This window comes from Mastacembelus armatus, chromosome 12 (assembly GCF_900324485.2).
Source record: "Mastacembelus armatus chromosome 12, fMasArm1.2, whole genome shotgun sequence".
Taxonomy (NCBI): Eukaryota; Metazoa; Chordata; class Actinopteri; order Synbranchiformes; family Mastacembelidae; genus Mastacembelus; species Mastacembelus armatus.
Genome location: NC_046644.1, coordinates 13987807 through 14009044, shown reverse-complemented (window position 1 = coordinate 14009044; position 21238 = coordinate 13987807). Strand labels below are relative to the sequence as shown.

At 37.4% G+C, this 21238-nt stretch overlaps 1 protein-coding gene across 1 annotated transcript in view; it reads left to right on the top strand.

The window, feature by feature from the left end:
• The window catches only part of eng (endoglin), a 37457-nt gene that overhangs the window by 11908 nt on the left and 4311 nt on the right, over positions 1-21238 (top strand). The window contains exons 3-11 of the mRNA XM_026296610.1: positions 2548-2690; positions 9403-9516; positions 12997-13165; positions 16036-16219; positions 16318-16426; positions 16681-16870; positions 17157-17308; positions 17583-17813; positions 18166-18232. Coding sequence (XP_026152395.1) covers positions 2548-2690; positions 9403-9516; positions 12997-13165; positions 16036-16219; positions 16318-16426; positions 16681-16870; positions 17157-17308; positions 17583-17813; positions 18166-18232 — 1359 coding nt within the window. The remainder of the gene's footprint in view (positions 1-2547; positions 2691-9402; positions 9517-12996; positions 13166-16035; positions 16220-16317; positions 16427-16680; positions 16871-17156; positions 17309-17582; positions 17814-18165; positions 18233-21238) is intronic.

The following is a 21238-nucleotide window of genomic DNA, read 5'->3' as shown; positions in this document are numbered from 1 at the left end:
AGCAAGAGCAGAAATACTCTGGACATGTAAAGGGACCAGATTTTTTGTTTTCGTTCTTAGTTATGGCTCCAGGGTTTCTGCAAAAAGCAGTTTAAAGTGCATCATAGTGCATTATTCATTGTTCCCAGATATTTGAACAGTCTACAAAAATGCTTAAAAGGCTGCTTCATTAACAGGAAATTGGCCATTATTGATTTGGGCTTAATTTAAAGGCGTTTGATCACTTTGCTCTATGTTTAAAAGTGCCTATTAAGTCTGTTAATTTGGCCATATAGTGTTGTTAATATGGGAATTAGCAGCGGTCTATTGAGGCATACAAATTAACTGATACCAATTTAATAGTACTGATATTGATTTTGCATTGACAATGGATGCAAACTTTAAGATCAGATCTGATTATAAGCACTTTTTATGATTTTTTATTCATTTTTATTCCTCCCAATTCCATGACTTTATTTATTTTCTATTCATCTATTCCCCCTTATACCTAAAATCTAAATAGAAATCACCAACATCCATAAACATGCCTTCTCATTGAATGGAAGTGGAAGTGATATAAGTAGATAAAGAAGACAAGGAATGAAATGGTTCTTCTGTACCTCATTTACCAGCAAACTGCTTAGCGAGGCCATTGGCATTTCCGAGGTCAAGAGGGCAAAATGAATGTTCTTCATATCCTATGGTGACTCGTAAAAAGGACACACGCACAGTCTTACGCAGTCACTGTGATTTATAGCAAGACCTCTTGGGCGATAGTCATGGGCTGTTGACTCTGTCACAGCAGAACAAGAGAGACATAACTTTATGGATGGGGATGCTGAGAAACAGACATTAACATAGAGGGCAGAATAACAGGAAGCTAGCCTTGACCTCCAGGGGCCCTGCAGTCCAGAGCTGATTAGACTAAAAAACAGTGAAGGTAATGTTCCAAAATCATGCATCCCCTCTTAATCCTCCTAATTAGTGCTAAATGTTTTTTTCTTCATTTAATTTTACAAATACTACACTACTAAACACTAGGCAGTGGTATAATGTATTTTCATGGAACTCAAACAAAATGTGTGATCAAATTACTTATGGCTGACTTTCCATCCGTAATATATGAACAAATGACTATATGATGATACCAACAAATACAGGAGAAAGATCTGATGATGTAACATGTCCTAGCTCCCTCTTTTTTGTGGTTCTCTATCTGTATCTCTATCTGTGTTCATTCCCTCTGCTGCTAGTGATGACATTGCCTCAACCAAGGTCTTTGATTAGTGCCGCCTTCTAAATAAGGCACATCCTGCTGACCTTCCAAACCTTGCAATTTCCTAGTAACCCTTTCCTCTCTGTTCCTCGCTCATTCTCAAAATGAGAATCATGTTCCTCGCTCATGTGTTTTACTCCACATCTTATGTCTCTAAGAGATTGCTGCCTGATGAGTAACTGCACCAAAAAACCAACCATGTCATGCAATATTTGCTAACTAAATTTGTTGTTACTTTTATGATATCACATTTATTTGCTTATAAATGTCATCACAAGCTATTTTGGAGGTGATTGAGGCATGCACAGAAAATGCTAAAACATATATTGCTTACATTTCTATTGCTGCAGATATGCCTATCAAGTGATTAGGCAGAAGAGAGAGGGTAGTTCTACCTGATCCCTTAAGAGTCCATCCTGAGGAGTCAATCCAGATTAGTGATCAGCCATGGTGGTTGCAAACAAGACCGGATAACCACAGAACTCCCGTAATGCCCCTGTCAGACCCTTTTATCTCTAATCAGCAAAAAGTGGGAGATGGGCAAGGAAAGAGGTCCCTGATTGAGTTGGAAAAGACATCCAACCATCCACGCTGTACTCTGCCTCCACTGTTCATCTTTAGAAAAGAGCACATTTGCCAGGGAATATGCCGTCAGTAACTTCAGGCAGATTAAATTGAGGACGTGCATGTGCATGCTCACTCTTATCTAACACAATAGAGCACACACACAAAGCCCAGGTCAAACGCCAGACATTTATACCCCACCTCATCCATGAACACACAGGCTGGGTTTGATTAATTCACCCTCCTGAGACACGGATCCCCAGGTTAAACAGCAGGCTCATAGCAGAGAGCAGAGTGAGCGGGCTTGATGGATGACTGTAGCCCAATATCCTGACATGTCTGATAAACGTGAACGAGCAGATCCGTTTTTAAACAATGTAGTCCTACCCGCACATTTAACATCCATACACTGAGACCAGGGAAGAGCTTTCAGAATGACTAATAACAAATGTAGCCCCATTCAGACAGGGAATCTGTAACATTGCTGGGTTCATCTATCTGTTAAATAATTGCTTTTTGGCTTTCACACATATTGGTCTTCATTCATGTGCTGTTCATGTCCAAAAATGACAACATTGTTATGGATAGAGCCATAATCTTGCACCACTTGGTATTTGACTAGATAATGCAGGAAGTTCTATATTAATGTTGGCGGCAAGAAATTATTTACTCTAAGTCGATTTGAGGCTGCTGACACTGTTTAACCATTTACGCTTGATTTCTTTTAGCCTCAAGTCAGACATGTGATCCAAAGGAGCTTAAGGACAACCCATGGATCTACATGCGTGAGATGCTAACTGGCTGTTGGACCGACTTCGTAACACAGGACAAGGCAGAGGTCCACATCCTTAACCTGAACTTTGCTCCCACGGTAAGCATGTCAGGGTCATACAAATTAGATGCTGAGCACCTAGAGGTAATTATGTAAATGTGTACAAGTGAAAAATCTGCATGACAGAGATGATGTTTTACAAAGAGACCATACAAGTACTTACTACTTGATTAACTTGTGTAGTAGCAGAAAAATGTAGTAGGCTTATTAAATTGTTTGAAAAGCTTATTTTTTTAACAACTCAGCTTACCTGTCATTGGAATCTAATATATATCATGACCTGTCATATCTGCTGATTAATCACCCTTTCAGTTGACAGTACAATATGTGATGTCCATTCATGCTGAAATAAAAAAGCAGCACTGTGCCAGTGTCTGCCCTGCACACATTCTCACCTTGTATGCATTTCACACTTTTCAGATGATGAATTATATCAATCATTGTTACAGACACAAGAAATCAATTTGGGGCATAATTTTGAATTTAATTTAAACTGAAAGGCTTGTCAGATGTGGCACAGGAGTAAAGTGTGGCTAAGTCAACTGTGGTAGCTGGCATATGTTAAAGAGAGTCACATCTCTTAAAAAAAGGACATTTCAAAACTGCTTAAGTCTTATTGTACAACATGGTCAACTATGGTTTAGACAAGGTGGAATAATTCAGAAAAACTTCTTCCAGCAAGCAGATTCCCCTAAAAACACAAGCAGTTGCTTTACATTTCACTGTATGTGCATAGACAACATACAGCATTTTAATTAGTCAGCTTTATGGGTGTTGATAATCATATTTTTTCATTTTGGACAGCACTTTCTCCCTGGCTCCAGTCTCTATGCTGCAGTAAAACAAATCAGTACAGTTCCCAAAACACTGAACTATTCATTTAAGACAGACAGGTCAGCACAACAGAGATAGAATAAAGGCATGAATAACATGGATGACCTGGCAGAGACAGAATTAGAGTAATTACCTCTATGCTGAAAGCTAATTGCAAACAAGCAGTAGCTGCATAGGCAGGTGAGCAGGTCTGCTGATGAGCTCAAGCAGAAAACTTAATAATGGTTGCAGGAGAAATACTGCAGATTCAGAATGAATGAAGCAACTAACATTTATGCAAAAAATGTTTTGCTGGTATACATTGAAATGTATTGTGATTAATGCTGTTGAGTATTGTACAAAGCCTAATCCAGACACTTAAATAGCTGAGCCCAAAACCCTTCTTCTCACACTAAAAACTGAAAACTCCATGTCCAATTTTTATCAGCCAAACATCCAGCTAACCATTAACAGATGCCAGACGTAGCAGATAAACAGGGTTTCCCAACATGTTGCAGTGTGTTTCTTACAGGCTTTCATAACAGTTTGGCTGCGTTTAAAGAATTGCCTTTTTTTTTTTTTTTTTTTTAGCTAAACAAACATACACTATAATTACTGATAGGGTGATTTTGATTTTAAAACTTTTAGCTTTGGGGAATGACACTTGAAAGTAACTCCAGAAAACTTTTAATCTTTATGTTGTTATTGCTGTGCCAGACTCCATTATTCACTGTCCAACATTGTCGGTCAGCTCACATTAGTCATGTCTTTATCAGTGTGTTCTGTTTGTTTGCTTCTCCTGTTTGTTCTCACTTAAAACTCTTCATGTAGTACTTTCACATAACTTGTGTTAAGCAACTACTGCTTATTTATTGCCTGTTTTCATTTTTTACTCTGTTGGCCGTTTTTCCTCATTTGGTGGTGATTATGAGGAACGAAGGAGATGTGCTACATGCACTCAAGCTGAGACACCATCACAGGATGGTGCAATACTCTGCCTGTCTGAATCCATTGCCTCTGTAAAATTAACAAAAGCACCCAAGGTCATTTGCTTCAGTTGCTTCTAAGAAAGCTATAGACAATCCTGTCAGAATTATTCTCTTAAGGGAAACCTTTACTAGTAAGCTAAGCTGAAATGACATGCTTTAGTTCAAAACATTAATTTGTTTGAATTTGGAGCTTTCAAATATTGAAGTTTAGTTTTTATTAAACACAAAGGTACATTACAGATCCCATGTTAGCAGTAAGGCTGATGACAAGATTCCTTCTCTTAAATTTTGTTTTAAGTAAGAACACTAACATTGTGCAAGCAGGTGATTGCATTTGCCTCACAGACTGGGTTTATTGGCATAAATGTTGCTGAACTTTTTTGCCAAGTCTTTAGTCTCATTTAATGGACTTAAATATTACAGCATATTAAATGGACTGGAAATCACAAGAAAAAGCTGTTTGATGACAAAACAGATTTAAAGTATATTAAGAGGAAACTGCTGCTCTCAGTCATCTTATTAAGCCTGAAGAGTAAAACCAGACACATAATGTTGTGTGGGAGAATGTGAAAAGATAGATTTCATGCCAGGAAAGTTAAACATAGTTTATAGAAAGAATGGTGAAAGTTGTTTTAGAGGATATTGTATATCAGTGTGAGGGGTTGAGAAAGTTCTATGCAAAGCAGTGGACATCCTTCCATCCATCCATCCATCATCTACCACTTACCCTGGTACATGTAGACAATCCCAGCTATCGTTGTGTGAGGGGGCGGTGGGCATTGTGAGTTAGCATATTCTGTTCTGTTGTGGACCTATGAATGGGTGTTTCATCAAATGAAAAAAGAAAGTGGATATGAGATACCTTATGGCAGAGCCCTTCTGTGCTCTTGAATATTTAGAACAAATTTTTCTTATATACAGAGGATGGGGAATGGCTTCATCTCTTGCCAAACTGACCGGTCAGATGGGAAGTTTGCCTCTCATGTCCTATTTATCCTATGAATTTTATTTTCACCTTCTTCCCCATCCCTTTGTTTTCATACTGATTTACAATCTGTCAGAGACAATTGACTCAGAGTTTGACTGCACAAAGAATTATAGAGGGAGCATCAAGGGGTTGCCCTGGCCAGGAGAATTCATAGGGAGGTGCTGCATGTACAGGGTCCATTGATGTCACATACTGGCTCAGTAGTCCTGGTCTTGGCACAAGGCCGAGACTAGACCAATGGAGCCAACTGAAGTTAAGGGAGAGAGCCAAAAGAATAACTGGAAACTGCATCAGCAAAGGCCCTCGAGAAAAAAAGAAGTACAAACAATTGTATCTTGAAAGCACAGGAACAAAAGTAGCAAAGGTGAGTGATCAGGGTCAGCAATAGTCATGATTCTAAGTTCAAAATGAAAGAATGAAAGTCACAGAAGGATGAAAGGAGGGAAACTAGACACAGAGACAATGAAGCTCATTAGAAGAGTAATTTAAGGAAAACACCATGAGTTATCTCTGATTGAATCCCATCAGACTTTGTAGGAAATGCCATTCATTCAGTGACCCTATGCACATGCAACATGATTCAGGTAAAAACAAAGCAGTATTTCTGGGAAGATATTGGTTACTACAGCACACTTCAAATGATCTGTCTGTGGAAAAACAGACTCATTACTATGACCCAGTCCCTCGTATGTCTCGTCTGTCTTTAGGGCACCCAAGCCATATTCTTTTTTAGAATAAAGATTCTGCACTGAAGATGGAAAGCAAGTGTCTTATCAATATGTGATCATCTGCGAGTCCATTTACCACACACATTATACATGCATAGGCAGGCACACATACAGCCCTATCTCATATTTCATGGTCATCTTTCTCAGTGTCCCAGACAACTTCCATCTGTCAGTCCATTAGTCTTCAACAATGTCAACATTTACAGACGACTCCACAGTTGATTTCATTCAGCTTATGATTGAATCTTACATGAATCAAAAGGTCTGTTATGGTCCTAACCTAATTTTGGTTTTTGCACTGAAGGTGCTGCCATTTGGCTGGACTACTTGTCACAAGTGGTGAAAGAATTTGTAAAGCTGCACTTCTACATTTCTTCTGCATTCTGCATGAAGCCACAGCAGCACAGTTTTTTCATCTGTCCTGTATCTGCCCTGGAACTTTATAATGCAATCATCCACTTTCATTAGCTTTCAAGAGCTGTTTTTTCCACCATTCTGCTAGGCATCAAGAATAGAATGCCATGGAATATAAAACTGCATGTGTTGCATCCCAGCTTCATTCTGAGTGCTTGTCATGTCAGACAAAAGTTACTGCTTTAGGCTTTGACTTCAAGTTACCACATGAGGCTTTTTAATGAGCTTTTGTGCAAGTGTTAGCAGTTTGGGAACCCAGACTTAGGATTCCTGTATAGTGGGATGGTGGCATTGTTAAATGTTGATATCTGTTGTTTATCCAATTTAAAAAATTGCAAATTATTTCCAAATAAGAGGTTTTGTGTGACCTCAGTGCCACAATTTCATTTTCCCTACTTTAGCCAATTTTTAAAACGATGCTACTCAAAACAGTTATGAGATGCAGCAGCTATTATGCAAAACCTACTATGTAACAGACACTGATGATATTATAAATTTCCATCTGGGTGTGTGTGTGTTTGTGCAATGACAGATGCTTTTGTCCATTGCACTCTGCATGCCTGCAGATGCTTCTGTGTTTTGCTTATAAACAATTTGTGGTCGGTTTCCTCTGACCAAATTTTTCTCTATCATTCTTAAAATGTCTGGTCAGGCCTGAGCGCATGACAGTTGTCTTGGAATATGCTCTGGCATCATGAAGTAGCAAGTAAATAAAAATTAATATAAAGGATTTACATTGTTCCCCCGGCATGCTCATTGTCTCTCCAAGAGGCCCTGTTCTGAATACAGTCTACCTTAAAAATAAACACGAAGTGTTTAGCATCAAACGGCATCACGGATGGTTGAAAGTAGAAATGACATTGTTGTAAAATTCCCAAAAAAGCCTTACACTGTGGAAATGTATTTTAAAGCTGCTGTTTATTTCTAGTGCACTGAGTCATAAAACTGAACTGATTTCAAATCCACGACTCTTTCACTTTTTTAAAGCCAATTATCTTGGGGGTATTACTTAAGTAGAAGTAATTAGACCTAGGATTTATTGGAATTAAGTCAGTCTTGAAAAAAAATGTCTCTAAATTCAAACTCATTATTCCACAGTGAAAAGGTTTTCTCGCCACCACTTACATCTATAAAACTCATCAGTACCAGCTTCCCCCATGCACACGTGGTGCATGGTAATTAAGGCTGTTTCATACGGTGACCATAGTGATGATTAGCAAATCACATCAACATTGTGTTACTCTCAGCTAAAAATTTGGTTAATGAGGTATTACATTATGTTCTAAATTATGTTAATAAGGCTTTATATACAGTATGTTGTTAATCACCAGGATCAGTCATGTGTGGGAGAACACCAAATTATAAAAAATACACTCAATGAAAAAAAAAAAAAATGAAAAAAACCCAAAAACACAAAGTGGCACAGTAATTACCTTCAAGTTTCTATTATTGGAGTTATTATTAATGTTAAAAGATGATTGTACTGTTCTTACTCACATTTACTCCAGAGTTATGTAACATTCTTTAATGATACAAAACAGACAGCAGCTAAATAATTTATTATGGTAGTACTGATATGCTTTTGACTTTTTTTTATCCTGTTTAATGCTGGATAGAAATCTATTAATAATATTAATGTATGTGTATACAGTAACTGGAGACCAGCAGCCTTCCTGCCGATCTACAAACACTCCTCGAATGAAATCTTTCTGGAGAGATACATGTGTTCATATTTCATAGTTCTGAAAACCAAGATAACTTTCACATCCCCCACTGATTTTTTGCGATGGAGTAGAAATGGAATCAAACCTGTGCAGAATGAAATTTTAGTTGAAACTATTTTGAAACTTTGTGCTGCTAGCAAAATATCTTCCTATTCTGTCAACTTGAGGTCTGTTCATTTATGACACTGCACGCCGGTTGGGGACCCTTGCAAATTGGAATAGATATATTCCCTTTGACATTGGAAACACTTGAAGCTGAGACATTGGCAGACTGTGACTGGGTGAAAAGGTTATAATTACTGTTCATTTTGTTAAGAGTTCCCAAAGATGTCATAGTTTGTGTCGTACTTGATAAAATGCTTACATTACATATTTATAATATTTTCAATTTTTAATTTTAGTAAATCTTATAAAAAAAATAAATAAATAATGGAGCCTATACTAAAGGAGATTCTCCATCACATCACATCATCAGTGGACATTTTTCAGTCTACATCACTGATCCCAAAGCAGGATTCATGATAGCTATGCTTTTTCAGTTAAGACTGCACAGATTTATACTCATACTATATAACACAGTTAACATTAGTGTAAATGCGTAGGCTTCAGAATAATTGTTAAAAGTATTTGCAACATTTGATAGTTTTTGGATCCAAAGTTTTTGGTTTTTTTTTATTTTACTGCTTTGTTTGTATAACACAGCGTATGCTCAGTGTGGTACACTTACCAAAAGATGCATTATTGGCAGCAGAGTATCTCCCGTAAGGACTGTTTGGAGTAATATTTATGCCACTTGATTTCTTTGTCTTCCTGATCAGTCTCAGTGTTCCACCTGGAGATTTACACTACTGCCAAAACTCTCCTCCTGTAACACAAACACAAACACAAACAAACTATTTGGCTTTTATACAGAATTAGATGGCGCCAACTTAAGCAGTTTTGAATTTGCAGATAAATGTGTGATGCTGTAAATGTACAGTATAAAGTTAATGTGAACATAGAACATGCTTGGGATTACATCAAAAGCACTTGACTCAGAATGTGTCATTTGGTCCTGATGTGAGGTAACAAATGTATATATTTTTTTCCTTCCAGGATGTAAAGATGGTCTCTCTACAGATGACCAATGCCAAGCCAATGAAGCTTATCCTTACATCTTCAGACACATCTTATGGTATATACAACATCACCAATGATGTTCACATTTATGTAAGTAATATCTCTTTGTTTCTATATCAACATTCAGACTGTGGACAGATAGCTTTTTTCTGGGTGCATGACAGATGGCTATATCCACTTCTTATGAGGGGAAATAAATTCAGTTTCTTTGTTACTCTTTTAAATGATAACATTAAAAATTAACAGATTGTGGGGACACCAGTGCAAAAGGTCATGTTTCAGGATTATAACATTTTCCAGTTTCTCCAGATGTACTTAGCTCTAGTCCAGTGCCAGATGTTGTGCATACAGTCAAACTGCCACATCTGTGCAGTTTGCTGGGACGGTTTAGAGAAACAGGGAACAATGTGGGTTTTCTATAAATTTTCCCCAGTGGCTGTACAAGGCAGTTTTTGTGTGTGTGTGTTTTTATGATCCACACTATAAAATCAGTATAAGAAATTTTAGAGTGGCTAGCAACAAGAGGGGCTGATGGCATCTGTAAAATTAATGTGCCAATGAAACTGGAGATTCTGACTTTTACAGACTGTTGTCAGATTATATCTGTGAATTAAATCTAAAGAGGCCATGAAACAATTTTTATTCTGCTGCTTGAGTGTCTTATTCAATGGAGGAAGACTACTCTTATGAGGACACTGTATTTCACTGGTTTGTTACTTAAATTATTTTTGAATTTATAAAATTGTCAGTGTTATCATCATATGTGAAATTATATTAAGAAGGACCAAATAAATGAGACTGCACAAACTATTAATTCTCAAAATGACTGATGAATTATCTAATTTCTTCAGTTTGGTCAAGATTTGGAACTTCAGCAGCTGTGGATAAGAAACCTTATCCTCATTAATATTTATGATAACCTCAATTAAATATATTTTTAAACAATTAATCATCTCCATTTATTAAAGAACCCAGTTTTATCCCAACTACTAACAGGGTATTTTAATAATGAGGATTTTCTCAAGCCACGAAATCAGAGGCTGTCACCTCCTTATCCATTTCCAATTTACTGTTTTGCTTGAAAACATTATCTTGGCAACACTTGAGATTGTTGGACAGTAGGCCCTCAAACAGGAACCTTTTAAATGTAAGACACTCCCCTAAAGTCAAATTGTCTTGAGGTTTTAGCATGTTTGTCTTTTTTTGAGCTTCTGACTAAGTAGCTCTTAAGTGAAAGGCTGTTCAGCAGCTGACTTTCATATGTCAGAGCTTTCCTCCTACACATGAATGTATCACTTGAAAGCCTTTTCTGAAGCTGTTCTTTTTAAATGCATCAAGACAAAAATAAAGTCATTTTGAGGAAAAACTATAGTTGAATTCCTGTTTCCCATCCTTACAACCTACAACAAATTGTCAGTGCACTTTAATACTGGCATAGATTAACTGGGATGCTTGAAGGGATGTGCTTGAAAATGATCAGCAATATTGTACAATTTTAGAAAATACAGCTAACAGGCTTGAACACAAAGAGTTGATAAAAAAAAAAAAAAAAAAAAACATATCTGACCAGTCATGATGATAAAATGTTTACAGGAATGTCAGTTACTGACAGGCTGACAGCAGTGTGGCACCACATCCTGTATCATGTCCTGTAAAGAGCCTGTACAACATTGGTTCTGACTACAGGATGTTTTTGTGGGATGAGCAGTATCACTTGGGATAACAGTGTTTTACTGCAGATTGCAGTGTGAGCGGAACAACATCTGTTTAGTGTCTGACAAAGTACGTCACTAACTTGACAGCTTGGCTTAGTGTCATAAGTGCAGTGCTTGTTGACCTCCAATAGAGAACCTGAGTACACAGTCGCTTAAAAACATGGAGACAGCAAGATTTTTTTTCACTATAGTTTATTAGTTGCAAAAACAGCAATTACTATGTTTTGTAGTGTGATTATTTCTAAGTTACTTAATATACATATAAGTCTTAAATAGTTTAAAAGCTTAAATACTTTCTGTGACAAAGATCTGATGCTATTGATATGTTGAAAACTTTGAGCCCAGCTTCTGAAACTTGTACATCCTTTTCATGACAGGCTGATGAAAAAAAAAAAAAAAAGTATCATCAGTACTTTGTGTAATCTGAAGTAGATAAAGATGTTTTTTTTTCTCAAAACATCCTTGAGTTCCTTGAACTTTACTGTGAGCCTGCAGAATATCAAGCTGATTCCAACGAGACTAATCTGAGTTAAATTGTAGTGTAATCATTAAAGTGATAACCACTGTTATTTCCCTTGTTCTTCCCATCATGCTTTTCAGGCTTTTTACGATCTGCCTGGTTCTGTCATGACTAGCTGTTGTTCTTTTATTTTTGATCCTACGTCAATCAAATATTCATGTGGAAAGGCAGATGGCTCCCTCGGTCTTACTTGGCTTTCAGGCAGGGGCTTTTTATTATTTAACTAAACATACTCACATAAAAGAAATTCTAAGAGGATGATGTACAGATGATAAAGTTCTTTCTAAAGTTACTAACATCTTGTTATTTTCATGATGGGAAACACTGATCAGACAAAGGAAGCTGAGTAGATGTTGAGTTACATTGTTTATGATCTGAACTTAAAGCTTAAAAATAAATAAATAACATTTTTAAGAGTACAAAAGAACATTAAATTATGAAATAAACTACATGTGGTAAATCGTATGCAGCTTTCAATGTTTTTGTTTATCCTATAGTACACAACATAGTATTACTGAAAAATATTTTTGGTCATTGATCTATTTTATCATATTGTCACATAAAAGTATCTCTCACAAAGATGAGCTGTTCATTAGTGCCAGTGGGCTCAGGTTTTGTGAAGAGTTCCAGTATTTGTACACTGCTTTATTTTCCTCTTCAGCAGTCCAAGGCTTGAGAAGCACAAATCATTATAATCCATTGAAGACTGAGTCCAAAATAAAAATTTTTTGAATTGTTATTTATCAAGCACATTTTTTTGCATGTGTCTGTATCGAAGCCTGCAGATAAAACTCCCCAACACTTTCCCTAAAATTCATGCAATGCTTGATGTAAACTCCATTATTTCCCATTGGCTCAGACGAGGAAACAGCAGTGTCTGGTCGATGGGCTAGACGTATATATTTATACCTTGTATGGAGCCAGCTCCAGCCGACTGTGGTGACGCACAGAGCTAAAAAAGGTCCCATTTCCTGGCCCCACTCAGGAAGCAAAGGAAAGACCTTGGCTCCAACCGGGTTGTGCAACTGGGCTCGTGGACACTTAACCATAATAAACATTTCTTTTTAACATGACTTTGCTAAGAGAATAGAGGGATATTTGGGTGAAGGGTTAGAAAAAGTAATGAGAGAGATGGGTAAACAGGTTGTCTATGACACAATCTCAGCTGACATGGAGTAAACATAAATAAATATCAAGCTGACTCAATCAGTTCTGTGTTATTGCAGCAGTGGGTAACAGACAGACTCATGCTTTTTAGGAAGTGGTTCTGGTGCTGTTCTTTCTGTAAATTAATTTAATGAAAGTAATTAACATGACTTGGGCTCTATTTTCCAGATGAACCCCAGAATATCTCTATTTGGTAATGACTATCCCAGCAATGTCCACACGCAAGACTTACCCACTCAAGATGAGGACCTGATCAAGTGGGCACGGCAGAGATTTGGGGGTGTGACTTCATTCACCACAATCCGAAATCTGAAAAAAGTCTCAATAGAAGCAAAAGGTATTTTCTGTACAACCTGGCTGATATTTTATTAATACAATTTTCTCACGTCTACATTTGCTAGGTTGGAGGGAGTCAATCCCAGGTCTGGTAATGTGCCATTAATGTGAAATAAGGATGTGTTTTGGATTTAGCAGCTTTGCCAGCCATGAGTTTTATGTGGAATATGATATCTGCATCTTCATTTGGTGTAGAACAATAATTTGGTGCTGACGAGAGCAAAGTAATTACAGTCAGCACAACATACAGCTCCAGCTTACATAAATCAGCTGCAAGTCTGCAGCACAGTAATCAAGCATGGTTGCAGATGTTGTTTCCAGAGCTCTCTTTATAAAATTCATTGGTAACTTTATCTTATCTAGAGTGCATAAGATCGCTTTGAGATAAAATCAATGAGAGAATATTGTGCAGTGTTGTAGACCACAATGCCACTGAAAAGCCTTCTTCAATGCCTACATACTCTATGTAACCTTTTAGAATTTTACATTTAAATTTTCATAGAGAGGATTTCTATTACTGTATATCATCAACAAATGGATTTCCAGTGCGCCCAAGTTGGTTTGTAGGGATTTGAAGCCTGAAGATAATGCAAGTGCAAGATGGATACATTTTTCAACCACTGATACACATACAGATATCAACACAGAAACAGAATCAAATATGTTGCATAGAACATTTTGTTTTATAAACCAAAAAACTTATCACTCATACTGTGTAGGATCATATGATGATCCAAATTTAAGAGAAAACAACAATCTGCACCCCAAAACTGCATCACACACTTTTGAATCTTCTATATGTGTCATGAACAAGTTGCCATATGGCCTGTCCCGTACAAGGCACCTTAAACCAGGGATGGAATATATCCCTGTGTTACAATCTTGTACTGTATATTTAAGGCACTGAATTCAATTATAAAAAATCATTCCACAGGGAGCCTATCCCCGATGACAAGAGAACACAAACACTGTTTTTCTTTAATTAATTTCTCATTATAGTTTGGACAAGTATTATGTGTGACCATTCAAGAAATTTCCAGGGGAAGGCTCTGGGTGCCTGTTAGTCCCTTGTCATATACAGCAGTGAGCTAAACCACACAACAAACTATAACAACAGCAAAACAGAACTTACAATAATAAGGAGCATTACACTAGATGTTAAATCTCTCATAATGCTACATGGGTAAAACATCTGTATATTAAGGTGTATTAAGATTGAGGTTTGCCATGTGACAAGATTTCAAATCAGTGGAAATCCTCAGGTTGATTAAAGTGGTGGGGAGTGAGCAGAGAGTTCACAAGACATCAATGTATATGATATGAAAAAAACAAAAAAAAAACATTTGGCAAAGGAAACCCAAATGAAGAAGATAGTGGAGTAAAAACACTCTGATTTAAAGTGAGCATTCATGGCTGAGTAAAGGCTGGACATAAGGATATCACTGGCTGCTTTTGCCAGCAGCAGTAACAGCAGGATGCTCAATGTAAGCACTTTTTTTTTCCCCCGGAAAAAAAGCCCCCTTAAGGCAGTCAAAGCATGGGCTTAGATAGAAGTAAAATGTGGTGGCTCTAGGAAAGTGGTGGCTCCTTTTATGTCCAGCATCTTTCACAGTATTTAGGAGGAATTTAGCTTTTAACTCTCTTTATGATTGCCTGTCCTCCTCCAGGTCTTTCAGTTATAGGAACTTACTACTGGTGATCGGCACGTTCCCGTCTGATAATTTTGTTGATTAAAATTTGAGAAAAATGTCTTGTTTTCAGTCACACTTCCATTTAACTAGTGATTAAACTGACTCGCAGTCCCCAAAGAAATTACTCAAACAGAAAGACAGTTTACATAACTATTATGTTGTATCCCTTGGCCTGTATTGGGGGTGTTAGGTGAACTTGTGTAGGCCTTGTGGTAGGCGTTTGAAAGGTCTGTGCAATGACTACATAATAGTGTGTTGCCAAGTTGAAGGCTAGAAAATATAATTCTAGGTTTCTTGAAGTGTGATTTGAAATTCAACTCATGCTATTGCTACTGCAATAGAATAGTGTTAAACAGTATTAAGGTAGCTACTTTTAAACTCTACTTAGCCATCTAAAAGCCAGGTAGGAATTTCAGTAACTGGCAGTAGTTTGAAGTGAAACTGCACCCAAAAGCTTATTTTTTAGCTTTTCACAAATCGATAATCCACTTCCTCTCCACTGTGGATCTAGTATGTTCCAAACATTCTAATTCTTGACAAACATGCTTCGATATGCTGTTTTGCTTTTTTTCACTGCCCAGCAGCCTTGCTGTGTGCGATGAGGTTATATGGTGCTGTGGGAAACTTATAGTATATCCTCCCCATTTCTAGTGTAGTGCTTTGAAATGAAATCTGTGTAGCAATTTGAGGTGGCTTGCACCAGGGTGCACTCATAAACCATCAGTCACCATTATTCGAGCAAAGACTGAGCATAGTGTACTCTCATGAGACTGCTCCTGGAACATCTTCCAGAGAGGGAAAAGCATGAAACTAATGTGCCAGCTCCAGCAGTCTGGACTTCGGCAGACTGGACTATGGCTCCCCAGCGCTGGCCACTGAGTAAAACACTTAAAACTGAAATGTCACTTCTGTTATTGGAAATTTTCTCTCTGAGCATAACTCAGTGAAACTGCCCTGTTAAATACATATAAAACTGGCTTCCATTGTAATTGCCTATTGGTTATTGCAGCCACTACCCCACAGCCACAATTAGGTCTTAAAACCAAAGAGTTGCCAGTCCATTTTAGGAGCTCTGGTCTTTTTTTCAATAAATTTAATTATGAATTATTATTATATGTATTACTTATTTACTTAAACAGTTGATTCAAATGATGAAAAAAAAATGTTTGTTGTTTTACAGGAACCAAACCTAACTCTCATTACTGCACACTTAAAAATGAAGATCCATTTGAGAAGCACTTTATGAACATTGAAACAGCACCCATGGCATCTTCATTGAAATCCTGCTCCCCACAACTGCAACAGAACCATGGTGATGAAGCTGAGATTCACATCATAAACATCCCAGAGAATGCTAGCATTTGGTAAGCCCTGCACTTCCAAAGACATAGCCTTTATCATTTTGTTTTTCCATCCTTCTTGGCAAAATTTGTCTTGTAATTTTCGATTCTTCATATTGCAGCAATGTATCACTTCGCATGGAAACAAAGAACACCAAAGCCAGCGTGTTCCTAAGAGGCCCACAGGGCACCACATGGACCTTCCTGAACCCACAACACAACCAATTTGGTGTAAGTTTATAGACGTCTATAATTCTATTCTCAAAAACACGTTAGCTGGGATTTTATTAAGAGGGTCTGGACTTGTGTTGTTGTCTCCAGTGTGATATATAGTGGTTCAACTAATAACACATTTAAAGGATTTCTTACATATAATAACCTTTTTCATGCCTGTGAAAATATGACAAATGAGACAATTATTGGGTGAATACCTGTACAAGACAAGTCCTTACTGATTTATTTGAACTAATCTTCTCTCTCCACAGTCTAACAATGACATCTTACTGCCCACCTTCAAAATCTCACCTTCATTTACACTGAACAGTGACAATGCTCAGGTTGTGCAAAGGAAGGCCCTAGAGCTTTTTAAAGCTAGTACGTTCACTAGCTATACTGAACTCAGGCCAGAGGATGCTAGGATTTTACTGGTTCTTGGAAAAAACAACAACCCTGCAGGTAAGACACTCAAAGGTTAAATTGGTTTTAAGGCATTTTCCACAAAGAGTTTAGATGAAATACAGAAACAGCTAGAGCCCATACATAATGCATGTTACACAATGGCAGCAGCAAGATAAGAAATCAGGAGGAAAATGGCTGCTTTGGTAATAATAATAAAATGTAATACTAGTATTACTATTATCACATGCACTGTATTATTTTACATAAACAGTGTGCTGTGCTGTACTTTTAATGACTTTATGATTTTTACTGTTTTACTCACTTTTAGTTGTTTCTTTCTCAGCTACAGAAACATTACCAGAACCTGCCATTCCCTTTTCAACTAATCCCCCTCATCAGATGCCTCTGTTGATGCAACTATACACCTCCCCAGACTACCGTTCACCCCTGGAACCTAACGCCAAGGTGCAGAGTGACAAGAGAATTTATGCAGAGGTAAAAACATTCCCCGTTTGCTGGATTTCAAGCTAAATATATAGTGAATAAAGTAAAATAGAAGCAAAAAATACCATCAATTTGTCAGAAACCAATATTAATATTGGTTAGTTTGTCCCAAATAATGCAAAATCACTTCACTGCACTTACTGCATGTCTTTCTGAAACACAGTTATTAAGAGTCAAAGTCCCAAAAGCTTTTATATTCTGAGTATAGCACATGTACAGTATAATACATTTCTGTTTACTTTTATCTTTCCTCTGTTTCCTCTAGATTTCAGGGCACACTTATGGGGGTACTGTCTTGACCATCAAGGTGATCAGTTGCTTTGTGCGCTCAAAGGGCTCATGCCCTGTAGTGAAAGAGCTCCCCTTCATTCCAGAGACCTGCTCCCCAAATTCCTGTCCCAACAGCACCAGAATCAGCTTCTCATTAGATCAGCTTCAAGAGCTGACGTCAACCACATGGGACCTGGAATGCTCCGTCAAACTCTGCTACAGCGAGGTAGGGATTCATCTATTTTTGGCATAGCACTCTAAATAAACAATGCCAAATGAAAATGCTTTCATTAATAAATGAAATTGTATATTGAAATTAGTAAAGCAGCTTAAATATATCTGATAGACATTTTGAATTAGGAAAACATAATAGAATGTTTTTTTGTCCCTTTAGTATATTTTGCATTGTAGTGCGGATCTGTTGTGGTTGGGATCTTGGCCTCACTTTAGTTCCAGCAATATAGTGCTGAAGTTAAAATTCAGTGTATGGCAAACCTCTAACATTATGTAATCTTTTTATTCATTCATTCATATGTTGTTTTATTAATGCTGATAAATTGTTCTCACCACCTCACTAGATATGTGGAGATGGAGGAAGAGTGAAGAGGAATCTGGAGGTTACCCAGCCATGTCTGAAACCACCAAGTGAGTTCAGTTTAAACTCCAAAATATGGACCAATTAAATTTTTACTTGTCCACTTTGAAGTAGATGATACTTTAATCCACACTGGACCAGACTAGTATTCATTATTTCTCAAGTAGTTTTATCATGAGCATTTTTACATGCTGCTCTTTTTAGGTACTTCAATATACAGTGTTCTTGTCCACCCACCTCCCCCTTTTTTTAACAGATTATTGACTCTAATTTACCCTAAACTGCTTTCTAAAAATGACATTAGAAAAAGATCACTAGGACAATAGGATCAATAGGACTATATTGTTTTATTTCAACTTCTGTGGATTTATCAAATGTTTCTTTCTTAGTAATTTTACTGTATAAATTATATAACATAAATGTTACATGTTGTAAAAATAAGCAGTTTAGGGGAGCTAAAGAGAAAACACACAAAAATTTAACAAAACTTACAAACTTAATTGCTTTTCCATTAATAAGATAAAATTAAAGAACATGACACATCACCAACAAATGCAGATAATTCCACTCCAAAATGATACACAGTGTTGTCTTTGTTGCTGTGGCCATTTGATAAAAACCTATAATGAACATTATTTTTATTTATTTAATTAAATTATTAATTCATTCATTTATTTTATTTCATTTTTTGCCTGGGACTCAATTACTAGTTTGGTGCTTGGTCAGTTTATTGCTGCTTGCTACTATAATTTTCATTCCTATTGTTGCTTAAAGTCTGTACGGGTGGTTGTCATGGCAGTGAACTCAGGATATGCAGTGTAGCCAGTGAGGGGCTGCAGGGCAGGGCCTTGTCCTTTAGGAAGGTCTGCAGGCTGACCTTGTGGCCACAATCAGACGTAATGGGCCTCAGGGGAGAGGGGTGAAGTCCTTTGTGTTTCCAAGGGGGTCTGACTGTGTTGCTGTCCAAACACAGCCACTGGGCCTGGTGCTATTGTCGGACCATTCAACACCATTGACTCAAACAAGGAAAGATCCCTTTCAGCAAAGAATGAAAAAAGTCTCCAGACAGACAATTAATTTCTAGGAAAGGTCTAATAGTAGGTATTGATTAAATATTGGAGCACATTGAGTTTCTGAGATTTATTTGCAAAACAGATTTGTTTGTTTCTTAAAGTTGCTGTGTATGTTTTGGGAAAGGTGACTAGTCATCAACATGTTCTTGTGGCCTGTTTTCCCCTCTCTCCTCCTGTTTAAAATGTCATTAGACATGTTTTTCTTGAGCAAATAAAATACAAGAATGGCATTACTTGTAAAGGCACATGTTGGATTAGTGTGTTTGTTTATTTGATTCCATTCATTAGCCAGTGTCAGAGACACAAGGGTTATATCAGCAGGGTTAGCAGACTGCATTCTGTTCAGAGCCTCCAACTACACAGGACTGAGTGCTCCATTCAGCAGTCCTTCCTGTTTGGTAGTTTTCACAGAGAGGGCTCCAGGGAGTCACAGCACAGGCATGCTGTCTGTCTCCTCCTCTCCACCTGCATTGGATCTTCTGCTTCCTGCTCCTGTTTATTCAGCTTTGCTGTCAAAGCCTTACTTATACAAACTAACACAGAAACTGATCACCAAAAAAAGTCTCAAGAGAAAGCCTGCTCGAGCTGCTGTGATGTTTCTGGCCCATTCAGAGTAATCCAATGTTCTTGCTGACAGATCAACAAATTGGGCTGATTGTCAGGGATGCAGTGGACTCAAATATCCACAAGATGTCACTATTTCAGTGTTCTAAGTTATGTTTAATTGAGCTGACATTTGCTATTGTTTAATCAAATATGAACATGATACTATAGGCTTCATCATTTTAATTAAAACTGTAATGGAGCCCTCAGGAGTCACATGTACAATAACATACTTTGTACTTAAAAAGCAAGTTTCTACAAAACAAACCTGCTGTCTTCTGTCCTTCATGTCCTGTCTTTAATGTACTTCAGGAAAGGAGAGCTGTAATGTATGAAGCCCAGTATAGTACTTAGCCTAGCACATTCCACCAGGAGGCAGGAGGCAGCAGAGGTAGGTGAGAGAAACTCATGGAAAGGTGATGATTAGTTTCTTCCAAATGTTGTTGATACATGTGGGAGGATCTCTGCACGTAGCAGAAGAAGGGGAGAAGGAGAAACATGTGGTTGCACCCTGTTTATCGCATGTTAGCACAAGCTGCATATGTTCCTGCAGCAATTTTACCAAATTTAGAATTGGAAACAATTTAACAACTAAATTAAATCAGTTACATATAGACCAAAGCAATGTTTAGATCATAACTTCAGGTTTTCTAACTCCCAAAACTGGTTTCTATATCAAAATATTTAAGAAAATCTGCCATGTCTACTAAGCCTGAAAATTGCAGTGATGCAACGATCAGTAACTGTGTGGTGAGTAGTGTATTATACAGTTGGATGTCAGAAGCGTTAAAGGTGACATCTGAGTGAAGGGGAACACTGTCAGTTATCTATTGTACAGCCTTCTTGAAATGATATTTGCCTCGAGGTAATTCATTCATGGTCTTCCCAAACTGCAATGAGTGAAGTAAAAGTGTGGGATGGCCTAGCTAGGCTAATACAGTTTGTCTGTGCAACAGTACTGTATATCTGGGACTTGAGTGTTTTAGTGTTTGTCTGTTCTCTAAGTCTTTCTGAACTGCTCTAAAGGAAAGTGATTTTTTATTGCTGCTGGCTCAGAGTTTTATGTTTTCTATTATGTTTGTTAGCAATGCAGCACATTGTGTGAGGCAAGCCAGCTCAAAGTTTGCCCAAGAACATCACCAATGCCAAACCTGACTGTAAATTGAAATTTGTATCATTAAATCAAAACAGAGAAAGTGATAGTACACTAATGGACTAATTTTGAGTTAAAATAATAATGATTACATTTTCTGCATGGATTTTTCTTGACACACTATCTCAATCTTTAAATGAAGCTGAGGCAGCTGATGGTTTCAAACAACCTGTAGAGACTTAAACTAGGTTGGTAATTGTCCACTGCAGTGAACATTTATATAATGA